General features: G+C 37.3%; 1 protein-coding gene across 5 annotated transcripts in view; it reads left to right on the plus strand.

Moving 5' to 3' along the window:
- Nucleotides 1-20,176, plus strand: part of SOS2 (SOS Ras/Rho guanine nucleotide exchange factor 2) — an 89,753-nt gene that overhangs the window by 21,659 nt on the left and 47,918 nt on the right. For 4 of the 5 annotated variants that reach the window (XR_002481309.1, XM_021706877.1, XM_008073826.2 and 1 more), the window contains exons 6-8: nt 2,515-2,625; nt 8,124-8,222; nt 19,542-19,669. Coding sequence is in view for 4 of the 5 variants with exons in the window: in XM_021706877.1 (XP_021562552.1) it covers nt 2,515-2,625; nt 8,124-8,222; nt 19,542-19,669 (338 nt within the window). In the remaining variant the exon portion in view is untranslated. The remainder of the gene's footprint in view (nt 1-2,514; nt 2,626-8,123; nt 8,223-19,541; nt 19,670-20,176) is intronic. The other variant, XM_008073824.2, reaches the window with a different exon arrangement.

Raw genomic sequence — 20,176 nt, forward strand, 5'->3', positions numbered from 1 at the left:
CCAGCTACTTGGAAGGCTGAGGCGGAAGGATTGCCGGAGCCCAGCAGGTCGAGGCTGCGGTGGCTGGGAGCGGCCACTGCACTCCAGTCTGGGTGACAGAGTGAGACTCCAACTCAAAAAAAAAAAGATGTGGGGTACAATTCAGGATTAGGTATACAAGTGGTTAGTACAGGGTAAAGTTTGGGCCTTCCTTTGGTCCCCACTTAGAATAGAATGTTTTTATATTATTATACCTTTTTTTTTTTTGAGTTGGAGTCTCATTCTGTTGCCTAGGCTGGAGTGCAGTGGCACATTCACAGCCACCCCAGCGTTGACCTGTTGAGCTCCAGCGATCCTTCCACCTCAGCCTTCTAAGTAGCCAGAACTATACGTGCGTGCTACCGAGCCCAGCTAATTTTTTATTTATTGTAAAGACAAGGTCTTGCCAAGTTACCCGGGCTGGTCTCGCACCCGCAGACTCAGGCAATCCTCTTGCCTTGGCCTCCCAAAGTCCTGGGATTACAGGCTGAGCCACCAAGCCCGGCAGATTATTATATCTTATATTAATTTGTGGTCTGGTTGCTTGCTATATTCTTAAAAATATGGCTCTAAAAATGCTGTTTAATATACTTTAATTTTTAATTTGGTTATATATATATAAACATTAAATTTGTCTTTTTAAACATTTTTAAGTGTCTAATTCAGTGACATTAAATTTGCAATATTGCAGTCATCAGCACTATTTCCAAAACTTTTTCATCACCCCAAACAGAAACTCTCCCCAATGAACAATAACTCTCTATCCATCCCATCTCCTGGTGACATCTAATCTACTTTCTGTCTCTATGAATTTACTTAATTTAGCTATTTCATATTAGTGGAATCATGCATGTATTATGTGTCTGCCTACTTAGTATAATCTTTTCAAGATTCATTCATATATCAGAACTTCATTCCTTTCTATGGCTGAATAATAATCCATTGCATGTATATGCATATTATGGTGCAATGTTTTCATTCTTTTGGTTATATGCCTAGAACTATAATTGCTGTATTCATATAATTTTATTGTTCAGCTTTTTGAAAAACTGCCAAATTGTTTTCCATGGGATCTTTTTCAGATCCCACTAGCCATAGACAAGTGTTCTAATTTCTCTGAATCCTTGCCAATACTACTCTTGTTTATTTTCTCCCAAAGCCTTACTATTTTTATATTTTTAAAATATTTTAAAAATACAATGAAACAAATCTCTTTTTTTTTTTTGAGTTGGAGTCTAACTCTGTCGCCCAGACTGGAGTGTAGTGGCTGCTCCCAGCCACCGCAGCCTCAACCTGCTGGGCTCCGGCGATCCTTCCGCCTCAGCCTTCCAAGTAGCCGGAATTACAGGCATGCGCTACCACGCCCGGCTGATATTTTGATTTATTGTAGAGATGAGGTCTTGCTGCCCAGGCAGGTCTCGAACCCGCGGGCTCAGGCAATCCACTCACCTCAGCCTCCCAAAGGCGCGGGATTACAGGCTGAGCCACCGAGTCCAGCTTTTTTTTTTTTTTTTTTTTTTGGAGTTAGAGTTGCCCAGGCTAGAGTACAGTGGCATGCTCACAGTTACCACAGCCTCAATCAGCTGGGCTCATGTAACCCTTCTGCCTCAGCCTTCCAAGTAACTGGAGCTATAGGCACACGCCACCACGTCTGGCTAATTTTTTGATTTATTGTGAAGATAAAGTCTTATCAAGTTGCCCAGGCTGACCTTGAACCCGTGGGCTCAGGCAATCCTCTCACCTTGGCCTCCCAAAGTGCTGGAATTATAGGCATGAGCCACTGCTTCCAGCCCAATGAAACAAATTTCTTAGGGCTAACTAGACATTGGGTTATTGATTATTAGGAAATAATAGGAAGTTAAATATAGACATTTGGCAAACTATGGGCAGTGTCTGCTTTGTTATTTTACTCTATGTTACCTTTGCTTGCTTTCTTTAGTTTTGGAGACTACAGAATAGATAAAACAGAGGTATCACTTTTGCTTCTTTCGAAAATATGAAAAATGTAAACCTATTTCAACCTAGGTAGGCAAAGCTTGATTTTTAAATCGTATTCTTTTTTTAGTAACATGTACCCTTTTCATTTCCTGAGGATAAATTTTCGTTTTTTAATTAATTTTTTTTTTAAGAGATGGGGTTTCGCTATGTTGTTCAGGCTGGTCATGAACTCCTGGCCTCAAGTGATCCTCCTGCCTCAGCCTCCTGAGTAATTGAGACTACAAGGGTGAGCCACTACATCTAGCTTACATAAGCATCTTAATACTTTGATACTTGTGATTACAAAGTCAGTGACTATTTGTAGTCTGTTGACATCTATTGCTCAAACTCACTGCTTACATTTAAAAAAATTTACTAGTTGCAGCCCTATTGTTTGTCTCTGAAAAAGTAGAGAGAAATGTGAGGACTTGAATAAAACTTTGCCATTAAATCTGTACCATATTAGTAGAAAAGATGTTCTTTTAAACTTAATGCATGTTTTTTTTTAAAAAAAAATAGGAGCAAGCATTTGATCCTTATGAAACATTATCACAGGATATCCTTTCACCAGAGTTTAATGAACATTTCAGCAAGTTGATGGCCAGACCGGCAGTTGCTCTGCACTTTCAGGTAAACTTAAATTGAATTTTATTTTTTTATAAAGAGAATAAAGAAATATTGTACTATCTTTCCTTCAAATACTTTTAATTCTAGAATTCTTTTATAAAATAAGTGAGAAAATCTTTCCTTTATCCTTCAGAGACTGAATTCTAACCCTGTTTTAGATTGTCATCTGTTTTCTGTCTTGAGTTCTTTAGATCTTCTTTAGATCTGCTCTTAATGTAGAAATATTTTATAGTACAGCGTAACAAATGCTAGACAACCAGTAGAATCTGGCACATTCTAGATCTGAGCTATAGAGATGAGTCTGAAGAGCTTTTTCACGATCATCTTCTCTCTAGGAGAAGATTTGGAAAAATCATGAAGGGTTGAGAATAGCCTTGTGTAAGATCATTCTGATTTCTTTGTCAGGCCTACAATGTAAAGGCGATGAATATTGTATTGAGGGGGAGTATGGGAGTTAATTGTTAAGTGGTACACGTAGATGAAATAAAAGTAGATACAGATAATTAAAATTAGACTTTTTACTCTCTGGAGACTTGCAACAAAGGTGATGCTTAGCTACTTATTAGCTGTGGAAATGTCTGCATCTAGACAGGCTTTCTCCTTGGCACGTGAATTCGGTCAAATCTTCAGAATCCTAAAACAAGCGACCAAACAAATGAGCAGGCCTTGCTTCATGCTAGCTACTCCCCTCTTTCCTTTCTTCTTTGCAGCCATTTGTCTTTATATTTTTTTTTTATTTTTTGAGTTGGAGTCTAACTCTTGTCACCCAGGCTGGAGTGCAGTGGCACACTCGTGGCCACCGCAGCCTTAACCTACTGGGCTTAGGTGATCCTTCTACCTCAGCCATTCAAGTAGCTGGAGCTGTAGATGCGCGCCACCGTGCCCAACTAGTTTTTGTGGTTTATTGTAGAGATGATGTCTCCCCAGGTTTCCCAGACTGATCTCGGACTCCTGGGCTCAGCCGTCCTCTCACCTCAGCCTTTCAAAGGGCTAGGGTTACGGCCTGAGGCGCTGCGCCGGGCCTAGTTCTTATCATTCTTTGTCAACACCCTACCATGCGTGCTTTGATCAGGATCTAGCACTCAAAACTGCCTCTGACATTTAGCTTAGGTACCAGGGCCGCTGGGTTTTTCATTTTCCTGCTTGTGCCTGTGGTATGTGTTAGTCCCCTTCTTGCCCGTGGCTTCTGCAGTATTCCTTTAGCCCGATTTCATCCTTCTTCTAAGTCACCTTGATTTTTGCTGCTGTCTGATTTCTGTTACCAGCCTGCTTGTCCGTCCTTGTGTGCTCTCCTCGGGTGACGCTATCCATATCTATAAACCAGTGAATTCCTATTACGTCTCCAGGCCATCACTTTCTTTTGAGTACCCTGTATATGTGTGGTTTGTGTGTGTGTGTGTGTGTACGTGTATGTGTGTACGTGTGCGTGTGTGTCTGTGCACTTTTCATAACTGCCTTGAAACAGTTCTCTTGGATATCCTACAGATACTTTAAATATAACATTTTTTTTTGAGAAAGCAGCATTTATTGAGAGGACAGAAAAGCTCCCACAGTGGGAGGGAACCCGAAGGGGTTGCCCTAAATGTAACATTTTAAAAGCTGGATTTCCACCTTCTTCTTGCCTCCTTTACTATGAATTTCCATTATTTACCTTTTACTTTACTCTGAAAATTTAACAGTAATAAAAATCTTACTTAATTCTCAAAGTTACTTCATGAGAGAGGAGTATTTTATTTTATTTTTATTAAGACAGGGTGTCACTCTGTCACCCAGGCTCGAGTGCAATGTGATCTTAGCTCACCCCAACCTCGACCTCCTGGGCTCAGGTGATCCTCCTGCTTCAGCCTTCTTAGCAGTTGGGACTACAGGCACATACCACTACACTGGGCTAATTTTTTAATTTTTTTATAGAGACAAAATCTGGCTGTGTTACTCAGCCTAGTCTCAAACTCCTGGGCTCAAGTGATCCTCCAACCTTAGCCTTTCAAAGTACTGAGGTTGCAGGCATGGACCTCTGTGCCTGACCGGAGGAATATTTTTAAAGTTAAATTGTGTATGTTCATATATACTATAAAGTAAAAATTAAACGAATAGTCTGTCTATAAGTTTGCATACTCAGTAAAAGCACTCACCACACATTTCTTGCTTCATTTCTGTTTTCTTTTTTTCTTGTTTGTTTTTGAGTCAGAGTCTCACTCTGTTGCCCAGTCTGAAGCCCAGTGCAGCTCAAGGTCACTGCAGCCTCAGTCGTCTCCCCTCCGCCTCTCAGAGTGTTGGGATGGCAGGAGCCATGCCTGGCCTTCATTTCTATTTTATTCAGAATTCTTGCTGTGGGATTTGAGTGTTTAGGACTCAATTATTGGAACTATTGCCCCAGATATTCAGTGAAATTGAAAGAATTAAATAAAAATTCCTTTTCAGGCCAAACTCTTGTGTTAGCCTTAAAAAAATTTTTATTTTCTGTTTAAGGTAAAATAATGTTTATTAAAAAAACAAAGCACAGACTGGGCGTGGTGGCTCATACCTGTAACCCCAGCACTTTGGGAGGCTGTTGAGAATAGGAGAATTCTTTGAGCTCTGGAGTTCCAGACTAGCCTGGGCAAAATAAGACTCTGTCTCTAAAAAATAAAACAAACAAATAAAAACTAACATTAAACTTTTTCTGTCGACTTGCAGAGCCTTAGGAAAAAAACCAAACAAACAAGGTTGAATATTTTGATTAGGCTGAATATTTCTGCATTATCAATTTGTTTGTCTACAAAATGGATGTAATAAAGGTGACCAGCCTGGGCAACTTAGTGAAACCCCCATCTCTAATTAAACACACACACACACACACACACACACAGAAGTTGTATACCACACTTTTAAAAACTGAGTTTTGGAATGAGAACGTATGACTTTGGGCTAGTTAATAGTATGTTACTTTAAGCAGTTCACTTAGTCCTGACACTCAGTTTGCTCATTTATAAAATGGTGTTGATAATAACATATACTTCTAATAGTCATTAAGAAATTAACTAGAGGGCCGGGTGCAGTGACTCACATCTGTAATCCCAGCACTTTGGGAGGCTGAAGTAAGAGAATTGCCTGAGCCCACGGGTTTGAGAACAGCCGGGGCAACTTTGCAAGACCTCATGTCTACAATAAATTTCTTGCTGATTGTGGTGGTGCGTGCCTGTAATTCCAGCTACTTGGAAGGCTGAGGCGGAAAGATTACCTGAACCCAGTAGGTCGAGGCTGCGGTGGCCATGAACATGCCACTGCACTTCAGCCTGAGCAAAAGAGTGAGACTACAACTCTAAAAAAAAAAAAGAAATTAAATGAGAATGCATATAAAGCAAAAGCACAATGTTTGGCATATATTAAATGCTCAGTAAATGTAATTCTTGTTATTATCAGAGAACCCTTTATATTGTAAATGCACATTGCAAAAAGTTTAGAATGCACTTTAATAGTCATTTTTTTCTTTGAGTTGGAGTCAAAAATCCACCATGCCTAGCTAGTTTTTTTTTTATTTATTGTAGAAACAAGGTCTCACCAAGTTGCCCAGGCTGGTCTCGAACCTGTGAGCTCAGGCAGTCTTCTCACCTCAGCCTCCCAAAGTGCTAGGACTACAGGCATGAGCCACTGTGTCTAGCTTAGCCATTTTAGTGCAAATTAATATAACATGATCTTGTATACGAATACTGACTTCAGTTAAAACATTATATGTAAATTATCCAGAGTAATTCAGATCACTGTATTAATTAGTTTAATGCTCTCTTAGTCCATTCAGGCTGCTCTAACAAAATATCATAAACTGGATGGCTTATAAACAGTAGAAATTTATTTCTTATAGTTCTGGAGATTAGGAAGTTCACTATCAGGTTGCTGGCAGATTTGGTGTCTAATGAGCATTTGCTCTTCTGGTTTATTTGGTGGAAAGAACATGGTGGAAAGAACAAACAAGCTCCCTCTCATAAGGGCACTAATCCCATTCCTGAGGACTCTGCCTAACTGTCTCCTAAAGGCCCCACCTCTTCATATTGTTGTATTAGGGATCAGGTTCTGAATGTGGATTTGGAGGGGACACAAACATTCAGAGTATCTCAAATGCTCAAATAATTTCATCTTTAGGAAAATCATTGACTCTTTGTGCATATCCTAGTAATAAGTCTGGTAACTGGATAAAATGTCTATTTAGCAGATTAAAATTTATCTTTAGTTAATAAAATATGAGAATTTGGAGAGTACCTATGAGAATATTTTTTAAAAGAAGCATATCAAATTCTTTTTCATGTTATATATTGGTCTATTTGGTATTTTTCTTATAGGGAGAAATACTAGAAAGTCAACCTTAAAGACATGTAAAATCAACATAAGTTAAATCCCTTATAGGCTGTAGAAAATCATTTATTCTACAGAGTAGTAGTTTCCAAAACCGGGGTATACCTACTCCTAGCCGTACACTCAGATTTTTCAGGGTATACAAAGGTACAGATAACTTTAAGGGAATCAGCCTCTAGTCACCTGAGACCTTGTTTGTGCTTTTCACATTCTCTTTTCCAACTTCTCTTGCTTATTGCCTCTTGCCATGTTGAATTTCCCATTATGTATTGACCCAAGATGTTAAAAACTCCTAGGGCACCAATCAGGAAAAAAAAAAAAAAAGTATTACTCCTAAGGGAGAGTTCATTAAGTACAAAACAAGATTTCCCAAAAGAAGAGTGTGGGTGATTAAAACCGTCATATCTACCTATGTTTTCTCATATCTGACTGACCACCTAAGAATGAAGAAGTGAGATGGTTATCACAAGAGTTTATATTAACTTTTTTTAAAAAGTACTTCGTCATCATTTGGGATAAATGAGACGGGTGACTTGTAAATGTCTCATACCTTGGTGTGGTATGTTAGAAGCAGTTGTGGGTTCTTCCAGATGCTTCTAATCCTTGAGACTATGACATTAATATGTTTATTTGAATTTAAGAATGGAATTCAGCTTCTGTCAAAGTAAGTCTGATCTGGTTGTTTATTGTAACAGTAAAGATTGACTTTGTCAATAAGTTATATGACAGACATTTTTTATAAATTAAATGAACTAAACCTGAAATTTATTCAATCATTGTTTGGTAAAATATATATAAAGCATGTTTACAGTATACAACATTCCCGTGTAACTATTTAAATTAAAAACATTTTGATGATGTAAAGGAATTTCCAAAATTCCTTTAGGGTATATGAAAGGCAAAATGTTTGAAGAAAAGCTGTAGAGGATTATTGTAGAAGTTATTTTAGCCATATAAAAGATAAAGAAATGCATATATTTATCTAGTAACTTCAAGGAGGAAAGGAAGAACAAGAACTTGATTTCTAGTACTTTAGTTTCAATATAGAACATGCTTTCCATTAGAGTGTTGATAAGTTTATACCTTGAATTTTTAAAAGCTATTTATGTTAGGCCCTGCTGTTACATATCCTTGATGTCAGAGATACACTATTGTATCTTTTTACTTTGCAGTCCATCGCTGATGGTTTTAAAGAGGCAGTTCGCTATGTCCTTCCACGTCTTATGCTGGTGCCTGTGTATCACTGTTGGCACTACTTTGAATTATTAAAGGTAAGACGAAAACTTCCTGAGCCAAAAATACTTGCATTCCTGAGAGCTAAAAACTAGTGCTTAAGCTGGTAAGATTATTTAAAAATACTTTTTATTCATAAGAATAAAAGGTTATTTTTGTTTGTTTTTTGAGTTGGAGTCTCACTCTGTCGCCCAGACTGGAGTGCAATGGCCGCTCCCGGCCACCGCAGCCTCGACCTGCTGGGCTCCGGCGATCCTTCCGCCTCAGCCTTCCAAGTAGCTGGAACTACCAGCGCGCACTACCACGCCCGGCTCATTTTTTGATTTATTGTAGAGATGAGGTCTCGCCAAGTTGCCCAAGTGGGTCTAGAACCCGCAGGCTCAGGCAATCCACTCACCTCAGCCTCCCAAAGCGCGGGATTGCAGGCCAAGCCACCGAACCCGACCCAGAATAAAATATTTTAATGTTTCTAATTTTTTTCCAGTGACCTAGAAGAAAATCCAATATATCTTACTTACCCTCAGATTATTTTCATGTGGTAGAGAAGGGAAGGATAAAGTCTCAAACTACTAACCTAATAGAAAAGAGTTGACTTTTACAAAATAATTATGGAGACACAGAGTACCAGTCTTTCAACTCTTATTTATATAAGTAATTAACAACATTTATGCATAACTACTCTAAATTTCCATCTTGTTTAACTTACTAAGAAAACCACTTTTGAAGTTGACATTTTTGTCCATGCAGTGTTGAATTCTTTCTCTCTTAGCTAGGATCCAAGCAACATGTGTGTGTGATATTTATTATTTGTTTTATTACTTGCTTTATTTTTATTAACTAGCCAGCCACGAGTCCCAATCACCGTGGCTAACAGGATTTGGAGCTTTGTGATTACTTGGTGGCAAAGGCAGCTGTGGTTCAGGTTGAGTCAGGCCACTGTGGTCTGACCTGATCTTAGATGCAGACGCGGTAAGGCAGTAAGACTAACTTTAGGGATTCAAAAACTCATCCAGAGAGGAAAAAAATGAGTTTCAATTTATGGTCAAACCAGGGGGGTTTTTTTTGTGTTTTTTCTTTTGAGTTAGAATCTCACTCTGTGGCCCAGGCTGCAATGCAGTGACATGCTTATGGTCACACAGCCTCGACCTGCTGGACTCAGGTGATCCTTCTACCTCAGCCTTCCAAGTAGCCAGAACTACAACTGTGCACTACATGCCTGGCTATTTTTTTTATTTATTGTAGAGACAATGTCTTGCCAAGTTGCCCAGGCTGGTCTCAAACTCTGGGCTCAGGCAATCCTCTCGCCTCCACTTTCCAACGTGCTGGGATTACAGGCTTGAGCCACCGCACCCAGCTAAACTAGGATTTTTAAGTGTTACCAAGCATTTGGAAGGTGACTGATGAGAGGACTTCTAATAAGACGTGAACATTATATCTAAAAATTTTAGGAATCCAAGTGTGCGTCTGGGGCTGTCTATGTATTAGTCATATAAAGTCTGTAACCCTTTTTGTGAATTCTGTATGGATCCATTAGTATCCATGGAGACATACACAATCGAATTACTCATCTATTTGTACGTGAAAGCTGGTTATTTCCAGCATCATATTCTGTGGGTAAAATAGGACTCCATAAAAACATTCTTGAGGTAACTATTTGTTAGAAACCACTGGATGAATTCCTTGCCTAGATGCCTACAAGATATACATAGAATTAGTCTAAACAGTCTATCTAAACCAACAATGTGGTAACCTAAAGGAGAGATACAAAATAACCAAGCAGAAAGGTGCGTTGTTTCCAGAAAGCAATAAAAAAGCTGGAAGCCAAGAATGGTGGCTCAAGCCTGTGGTCCTAGCTATTCAGGAGGCTGAGGTGGGAAGATCAGATGAGGACAAGAGTTTAAGGCCAGCCTTGAGCAACATTGCGAGACACCATCTCTTAAAAATAATAAGTTGGGGCCAGGCTTGATGACTCAGCCTGTAATCCCAGCCCTTTGGGAGGCCGAGGCGAGTGGATTGCCTGAGCCTGCAGGTTTAGAATCAGCCCGGGCAACTTGGCGAGACCTCGTCTCTACAATAAATCAAAAATTAGCTGGGCTTGGTAGAGTGTGCCTGTAGTTCCAGCTACTTGGAAGGCCGAGGCAGAAGGATCACCAGAGCCCAGCAGATCGATACTGGAGCGGCCATGAGTGTGCTACTGCACTTGGGTGACAGAGTAAGATTCCAACTCAAAAAATAATAATAATAAATAAGTTGGGGAAGATAATTTTACTAAGAAAGATATGTTGGAATTACACTTAAAAACAGGGACATAATCTGAAAGTAGGCAAAATCCTCAGATATTAGCTACAGTCAGTGAAAATCAGTAGCAGTGACACAGAGAAATGAGAATGGATGGTCGGCAGGAAATCTTCATGTCTCACATGCCACTTTGGTAACCACTACTACCTTTAAAAGATGAAAGACAATGTGTGAGGAACTGGGTGTGGGAAAAGAAACTCTCATTGGTGAGTTCTGCTACTTGTCCAAAGGCAGCAGATGTTCTTATTCCTAGAGTAACAATTTGGTGCTTCAAAGGATGAATAATGAAGGGAAAACACCCATGACTGTTCAGTGAAACTGTAACCCCTGGAATAAATATGGACATAATAAATATTAAATTATGTTGGCAACAACAAGAACAAGTAGAGATGTGGAATTGAAATGACAAGCCACAGAAGAAAAGATTTAAAATGGCAAAAGATTTCAATTACTTCACAAAAGAGGATATCCAACATACCAATAAATATCTATCCAAGCTCATGAATAGTCAAAGAAATACAAATTAAAACCACAAGATATCATGATATACATGCCAGATGACAAGAGTTTAAAAGTCTGAAAACATGCATAAAGAGCAACATGAAATCCTGTGCATTCTAGTAAAAGCACGAACCACTTTGGAAAACTGCTTGGCATTGCCTGTTAAATTTGAAAATATGTAAGTCTATAGCAAGTGTTGTCAATGATAGTACAACTCTGTCATCCAAAAAAGGATACATAAATTGTCGTTTATTCAGACAGTGGAAGAAAATTAAGCTAAACCCCACACATCAACACCAATGAAGCTTGCAGGTAGAACTTTGATATTGTATGTATTCGACCTCACAGAAGGCGAATCAGAATTAATTTCAGGGTTCAACGTTGAATATGCTGCAGGACCATTTGCTCTATTCTTCATAGCAGAGTATACTAATATTATTATAATAAATGCCCTAACTACCATCATCTTCCTAGGCGCACTACACAATATCTTTATACCTGAAATATTCACAATTAGTTTCATAATAAAAACACTCATTCTCACCTCACTTTTTCTATGAATCCGAGCCTCATATCCACGATTCCAATATGACCAACTAATACACCTACTATGAAAAAAGTTTCTTCCACTCACACTAGCCTTTTGTATATGATACATCTCAATACCCATCCTAATATGCAATATCCCACCCCATCTATAAGACAAGAAATATGTCTGACAAAAGAATTACTTTGATAGAGTAAATAATAGAGGTTTAAGCCCTCTTATTTCTAGAATCACAGGAATTGAACCTATACTTAAGAATTCAAAATTCTTCGTGCTACCTAATTATACAATATTCTACAGTAAGGTCAGCTAAATAAGCTATCGGGCCCATACCCCGAAAATGTTGGTTTATATCCTTCCCGTACTAATTAAGCCCCTCATTCTATCCTCCATTTTCCTTACTCTATTTTCAGGTACTATAATTACTATACTCAGCTCACACTGACTACTAATTTGAATTGGACTAGAAATAAGCTGACTACTAATTTGAATTGGACTAGAAATTAGCTATTACACCTATCCTAATTGAAAAAGCCAACCCCCGTTCAACCGAAGCAGCCACTAAATATTTTCTAATTCAAGCCACCGCCTCCATACTTCTAATAATAGCCGTAATTACAAATATAAGCTACTCCGGACAATGAACTATTCTAAACAGATTTAATCAGGCATCCTCAATAATAATCCTAATCGCCCTAGTAATAAAATTAGGTCTCTCACCTTTCCATTTCTGAGTTCCTGAAGTTACACAAGGAGTATCACTAACATCTGGAATATTACTCCTCACATTGTATGTATTGTGTGTGCATACCACATTTTGTATATCCATTCATCTGTTGATAGTTGGATTTTTTTCTACTTTGTGGCTACTGTGAATAATGTGAATAATGCTGCTTTGGATGTGGGTGTGCAAATATGTCTTTGAGACCCAGCTTTTTTTTTTTCTTTTTTGAGTTAGAGTCTCACTTCATCGCCCAGACTAGAGTGCAGTGGCATGCTCACAGCCACCCCAGCGTCAACCTGCCGGGCTTCAGCGATCCTCCCACCTCAGCCTTCCAAATAGCTGGAACTACAGGCGCGTGCTAGGATAACTGGCTAGTTTTTTATTTATTATAGAGACGAGGTCTTGCCAGGTTGCCCGGGCTGAGACCTTGCTTTCAATTCATTTGTGTACATACTCAGTTGTGAAGTTGGTGGATCACATGGTAATTTTATTTTTAATTTTTTGAGGAACCACCATGCTGTTTTTCATAGCAACTGCACCATTTTACATTCCTACCAAAAGTACACAGGATTCTAATTTCTCCATATCCTTGCCAACACTTCTTGTTTTCTGTTTTTGTTTTTCTATAGTAGCCATCCTACTGGATGTGAGGTGGTATTTCATTATGGGTTTTTTTTTTTTTTTTTTTTTGCATTGTAATCTTACTCTGTCACCCAACCTAAAATGCAGTGGCACTTTCACGGCCACCGCAGCCTCCACCCGCTGGGCTTAGGTGATCCTTCCACTTCAGCCTTCCAAGTAGCTGGAACTACTGGTGTGCGCTACCAAGCCCACCTTATTTTTTTATTTGTTATAGGGACGAGTTCTCACCAATTTGCCCAGGCTGGCCTCAAACCCCCAGGCTTAGGGAATCCTCTTGCCTCGACCTCCCAGAGTACTGAAATTACAGGCTGAGGCACCACGCCCGGCCTTAATGTGGTTTTGATTTTCATTTCTCTACTGACTAATGATGTTGAGTATCTTCTGTGTGCTTGTTGACCATTTGTATATCTTCTTTGGATAAATGTCTAAGTCCATTGCCCATTTCTTTTGTCTTGTTTTTGTTGTTATAGAAGTTCTTTCTATGTTCTGGATAGTAACTCCTTATAAGATTTATGATTTGCAGATATTTTCTGTTTTGACTCAGTACTCATCCAAAATAAATTCATATTAAGTTTACTTTGAGTAAGAACCATAAGAAAGAAGGTGGGATCAGTGTGACCCATGGCTATCATGTTCCTTTAGGAGTAGAAAACATAATACTGGAACAGTTTTAAGCCACTGTTTTAATATGAAGTATCTGCTTCAGTGATATACCAGAAGAGATTTATTTGTGTATTTTTTTTTTTTTAAGTGAGAAAGCAGGATTTATTGAGCAGACAGAGAAGCTCCCACAGTGGGAAGAGACCTGAAGAGGTTGCCCTATTTGTGAATTTACCATTTAAATATTATTCAAGTTTGATTTCCCAAAATCAGATTTATAATAAAGCAGGAAAAGACAAACAACTACATTAACAAGAAATTATAGGATCCATATTGTTTGCTTGAAGTTATTTAAAAGTATATTGTCATCATGGCAGTAAAGTTCATTTTATAGATATTATTTTCCTTTTGTTCTTTTCAAATTTAAGTCCCTTTGAGGTTGATCACAAACTACTGTTTTCATTTTTTCTCAGATAAATTTTTACAAACTACTTTTTTTTTTTGAGTTGGAGTCTTACTCTGTCACCTAGGCTGGAGTGCAGTGGCCATTCACGGCCATCACAGCCTCTACTTGTTAGACTCAGGCTATCCTTCCACCTCAGCTTTCCAAGTAGCTGGAACTACAGGCACGTGCTACCATACCCAGCTAATTTTTTGATTATAGAGATGAGGTCTTGCCAAGTTGCCCAGGCTGGTCTTGAACCCCTGGGCTGAGGCATTCCTCTCGCCTCCCAAAGTGCTGGGATTATAGGCATGAGTCACTGCAACCACAAACTACTTTTAACATAATTGTGGATTATATTCTTAACATATATTTCAATCTTTATGCAAGAAGAAAACCAAAAAATTTCATTTCCTGATTTATAAGTAACTTGATACTCTTACTCTTTATAAATACTCTTTATAAATACTTTATTAATACTCTTATATTCAAAGAAAAAACCTACATCTGTCTTTTATTACTAGGGACATATTAACTCTCATCTCAGACTTGATTTATTCAACGGCAAGTAATATTCTCTCCTAATTCTCATGATTCCCTGGACAATTAGTAATGGAAGGAATAAAATTTTCTTCTTGCTCAGGAGGACTTAATTTAGTTTAAAGCTTAACAGGAAGACTTATTATTAGTAACTCTTATGAGGTTCATTGGGGAAGCTAAGCCAGTGTTTCAATATGAAATAATAGAGTTTCTTTAGGTAATACCTTTTACTTCGAAAAACAGAGACAAATTATTAAAATTGTGAGCTCCCATCACCTAGCTTCAGCAATTGTTAACATGATGCAGTGTTTGCTTAGTCATGCTTTGCATGCATGAGTGTATATTTATAGTGAGAGCTTATGATAATCTCTATTGAAAGAAATCTGACTCTTAAAAAAGACTATGGTGAGTATTTTACTATGTATTTACTCTTTCAGTGCTGACACATGATTCAAAAACATATTGAAGAAAAACAGTACATTTTTAAAAAAAGACATGCAATGTTCATATGTTTTAATGATTTAAATTTCCCACCAAATTACTAATGCTACTTTTTTGAAAATCTAGAGAGAAGTTTATTACTAACAAAAACAGATTGATCACATATATTATTTCACATCTAAACTGAACTCCTGGTATAATGAATTAGAGACAAATTCATAATTTATTATTTCCCTTGCAGCTGGCACACGGGTCTACATAGTATTCGTGACATTTGGCAGGAGTTTAAGAAAAGCAGGGTAAATAATTCAGTGAAGTCTCATAGAGTTAAAAAAAAAACTTACATGAAGTATAAGATCCTGAGCAGGATACACTTACAGATGACTAAAAAGACATGATTATCAGGTCAGCAAGGAATATATTCTTCAGTCAAATTCATACTACACATTAATAGCAGATCACTTTTATGTTATTACTTAGTTTAATATATATTGCAAGGATAGTTATTCTCTTTTGACTTCTTTCCCAGAGCACACTCATTTCATTTTGTTTCTTAAACTGTGTAATTATCCAATTTGTTTTTAACATAGAAAGGATCCCCTTCACCAGGTTTAGGAACGGACTAGTGTTTTTCATCTCTGTGTCTGGCATCATTTTAGAGAGGCAGTGTAGTAGTGTAGCAAAAAGCATGAACCAGGATTGAGAGTTCCTGGATTAAATACAGAGTTGCTACTCATGTTGCAACTTAACTTCTCTGTACCTCAGTTCCTTCATTCATAACTTATATATGATAACAGCACCTATCTTACAGAGTTGTAATAAAAAATAAGTCAATGCATGAAAAAGCACCCACAGAACTCAATAAATGTTCATTATTTGTCTAAACACTTAGCAAAATTGTAAGTATACAGTGATCACTTATTCCAGTTACTTCTGGCAATTACTTATTGAGTACCTAGCATGTGCAGGTACTATACTAAAAATGGATAAAGCATATCCCCAGGCTTTAAGGTGTTTCCAGCTTAGTACAGAAGATAGACATCAAACACATAATTACAATATCATGAGAGCTTAATAGAAGTAGTACTATGGGATCACTAGGGCAGGAGTAGCTAGCTAGCTCTGCTTAGGGAAGTCAGAAAAAAATTCACATGGGTATTGAATATATAGGAATTTGTCCTACTGGGTGTGTATGTGTGTGTGTGTCCTTATTTACTTGAGGAGTCATAAAATACAAATACTGAGGAACTGTATAGATTAAAAGAGACACTAGAAACTTGTCAGTTTAGTGTAACACTGACTGACTCCTGTATTGGGGGAAAAATTATCCTAAAGGACATTATTGGGACAGTTGACAAAGTTGAAATATGCACTATAGATTAGATAATAAAACTTTATCAGTATTACATTTCCTGAAGCTGATCACTGTATTGTGATTGTAAAAGAAAATCTTTGTTGTAGGATGTACCACTGAAATATTAAAGGAATGAAGGGGAGTGATACTATTTGAGAATAATTTGTGATACAGTTGACTTTTCCTTATATTACAAAAACTGTCTCAAAACCCTTCAGCAGTGGTTCCCTTTCCTCTGCAAAGAACTGAATGGATAGTATCACAAACTACTTTTAAATAGTTCACGGGGAAAATGATGTGCTCACATTGACACACAGCATGAAGAAGCATGTGATAAAATGTTAAAAATTGGTGACTCCGTGTATGCAAGAGTTGTTTGTGTCACTTTCACAACTTTTCTGTTACTTTGATATTATTTCATAAGAAAAAATTTAACGCAGAAAAGGCCTAATTGGAAAGCATCTTCATCAAGATGTTTTAATGTATCCTGGAGGCTAAATTCACCAGGTGCATAAGGCAGTTGGAGGCTGATATATAGAAAGCTAATAGGGGGAGGGGGTGAAAATGTCTGATTTATTCACAAGTAGTTCAGTACGGTAATTACTTTTTTAAAAAATCTTAGATTCAAGGGGTACAAGTGCATGTCTGTTGCATGGGCATATTACGTACTGGTGAAGATTTGACTTCTAATATTCCCTTTCCCCAAATGGTGAACATTGTACCCAGCAGGTAGTTTTTAAACTCTCACCTCCCTCCATGCTTGCCCCCTTTTGGTGTTCTCAATGCCTGTTTTCTCCATCTTTATGTTCACAAGTGTCCATTGTTTAGCTCTGATATGTAAGTGAGAACATGCAGTATTTAGTTTTTTGTTTGAGTTAGTTCACTTATGATAAAGACCTCCAGCTCCACAGTACAGCCATTTCCATGTAAGATGTTTAGAATACATTATTTTAGATATCTGTAGAAAATCAGTTGGGACATTCATTATTCTGATATTTATTAAATTCCCTGCTAAAATTTCGAGAATTATTTAGCCAATTATTGGGCTTGGGTTATGCCAAACAGAGCCATTGTTTTATATAATTCTTGTAAATATCCTGAATTTTTTCTGCTTCCCAGCTTGTAATTATCATATGACTGTTTGTTTGTTTGTTTGTTTATGAGTCGGAGTCTCACTCTGTCGCCCAGGCTGGAGTACAGTGGCACGCTCACACCACCGCAGCCTTAACCTGCTGGGCTCAAGTGATCCTTCCTTCTTAGCCTTCCAAGTAGCTGTAACTATAGGCGTGTGCCACAATGCCTGGCTAATTTTTTGTGATTTGTTTTACAGACGGGCTCTTGCCATGTTGCTCAGACTTGTCTCAAACTCCTGAGCTCAGGCAGTACTCTCACCTTTGCCTCCCAAAGTGTTGGGATTATAGGAGTAAGTTACTGCACCTGGCCTATATGACTATTTAAAAATGACATGTGAAAGGGATTGTTTGAGCAGACTTAAGATCAAGTAGAAAATATAAATTTACTATACTTATACCTTTTTGGTAAGATCTCTCATTAATAATGAATAATTTGGATATTTGAATAAAGAAAAATAATCAGAATAAGAAAACCTGTAAATAAGCATTTGATTTCATCATTTGTACTTATTAAGGAAATATTTTGAGTGAAACTGAGAAAAATATTTTTGTAGGACATCTTTAAAGCAGCAAAATAAGTCATTTTACTAGTAATTTTCACCTTTACAAGTTAGAATAACCAAATACTGATTCTTTTTCAAAGTTTCTGGGGTATTTTAACTTTTCTCCTTTTCTCCTTTCAATTCTTTATTTCTTAATCTAGAGATTAGGGTATTATCTCTAATGATAGTCACTTATATTATTTACAATATTATTTACATGTGCAATCTTTTGATAGCAAGACCTCTACATGCATCTTGAAACAAAATCAGGTGACTCTGTTTTATATAGAGAGTAATTTTTAAGAAATATAAATGAAAGGTAATGGACTGAGTTCTCAAACAATATCCAATAAGTTCCTTGCCAAGGAGAGGAATCTTTGCGGAATACTTTTGAGGTTGTTCTTGGAATATAAGGAAAATTTAAATTTATCACAAAATTGTAGTAAGCTAGTTTAATATCACAAAATAGGTTTAAGTTTTAAAATTTTTTCAGAAAGAAGTGATTATAAATTCCCCATTTCTTACATAAATATATTTGTATATCTATATAATATCTACATAATATCTATATAATGCTCCACTTTAAACTCTTCTTTGAAAAAAAAATCAGAATATTGGAGCACAATACAACCTGAATTATTTGTCATAACAGAAATGTTTTTCTTTTACAAGAGTGAGATACAAGAGAAAGTTTTGGGCAAATAAAATAAAACCAGAGGGGATTAATAAATATATTTGTAAATTGTATTTCTCAGGGTTAATAAGATATATTAACTTTTATGGTGTCTCGATGTTTACTAGAATGGTTGAATTTTATGTTGTAAAAAATATCAGTGAAATTCTTTGAGAGATGCTTTTGTAGAAAAGTTTATGACAAAGTGTTAAAGTTAGTATACTTGATTATGTTATATAACAAAGATTTATAAGCTTTATGAAATTGCTAAAACTTAAGTATTTAATCATTAGAGAATATTACATAATTTGTAGGAGTTTATCTTATTTTCGGTATTTGCTAATGAATAAAAGTAATTTGTAAACTTCATGTTTTAGACGTTTTAAACTCTTTATATATCTGTAAAGTATCCAAATGGTTTTTACAGGCGTTTTTTTTCTGATTGCTATGCTAACAGTACTTTATAACTGTACTGTATTTATCTATATAGAAAGAGGGTTGGGCTGGGCACAGAGGCTCACATCTGTAATCCCAGCACTTTGGGAGGCCTAGGAGGGAGAACTACTTGAAGCCAGAAGTTTGAGATCAACCTGGGCAATGTAGCAAGATTCCACCTCTACCAAAATAATAAAAAGTAAAATAATTGACTGGGTGTGGTGGGCATACCTGAGTCACAGCTACTTGGGAGGCTGATGAGAGAGGATCACTTGAGCCCAGGAGCTCGAAGTTACAGGAGCTATGATTGTGCCACTGCACTCCAGCCTGAGTGACAGAGTAAGAACTTGACTCAGTAAAGGAAGAGATAAAGAAAGAGGGTTGATTGAGAGTTGGTAATATTTATTACTGCTTTTCTAATTAACAGAAGGTTGGGGAAATAATCAAACAATGCAGTTTTAATTTTTCTTTTTGGTTTTTCTTAGCAATTGAAAGCATGTAGTGAAGAGCAAGAAGACAGAGAATGTTTGAACCAAGCTATTACTGCTCTCATGAATCTCCAAGGTAGTCTGGACCGAATTTACAAGCAGTATTCACCTAGACGCCGACCTGGGTAATTCCAAACAGTTGAAAATATGAATGCTTCTGCTTACTTCACTATTTCTGATGCCTGCTTTTCTAAAGAAGTTGAATTTTAGTGATAGCTGCATTCTTGAAAGTTGTACTTTTCTTTCACATTTTTCTTTTGGTCTTTTAGTTTTTTTAAAGAGACAAGGTCTTGTGCTGTTGTCCAGGCTGGGGTGCAGTGGTGCAATCATAGCTCACTGCAGCCAGTTCTGAGTTCAAGTGATCATTCCATCTCCCTAATAGCTATGACCACAGGTGGCCACTACACCTGACTATTTTTTTTTTAAATGTTGTAAACTTTTTTATAGAGACAGCGTCTTGCCATGTTGCCCAGGCTGGTCTCAAATGATCCTCCTGCCTCAGTCTTCTACAATACTGAAATTGCAGACATGAGTCACTGTGCCTGGCCTACTCTTAAGATTAGCGTTGTCATACTGTTAATACCTTTTTTGAAAGATATATTTAATAATTTTTTGTAAAAGCTATAAAAGAA

The sequence above is a fragment of the Carlito syrichta genome, unplaced genomic scaffold (assembly GCF_000164805.1).
Source record: "Carlito syrichta isolate Samal-C Ts95f unplaced genomic scaffold, Tarsius_syrichta-2.0.1 Scaffold316190, whole genome shotgun sequence".
NCBI classification, from domain to species: Eukaryota; Metazoa; Chordata; class Mammalia; order Primates; family Tarsiidae; genus Carlito; species Carlito syrichta.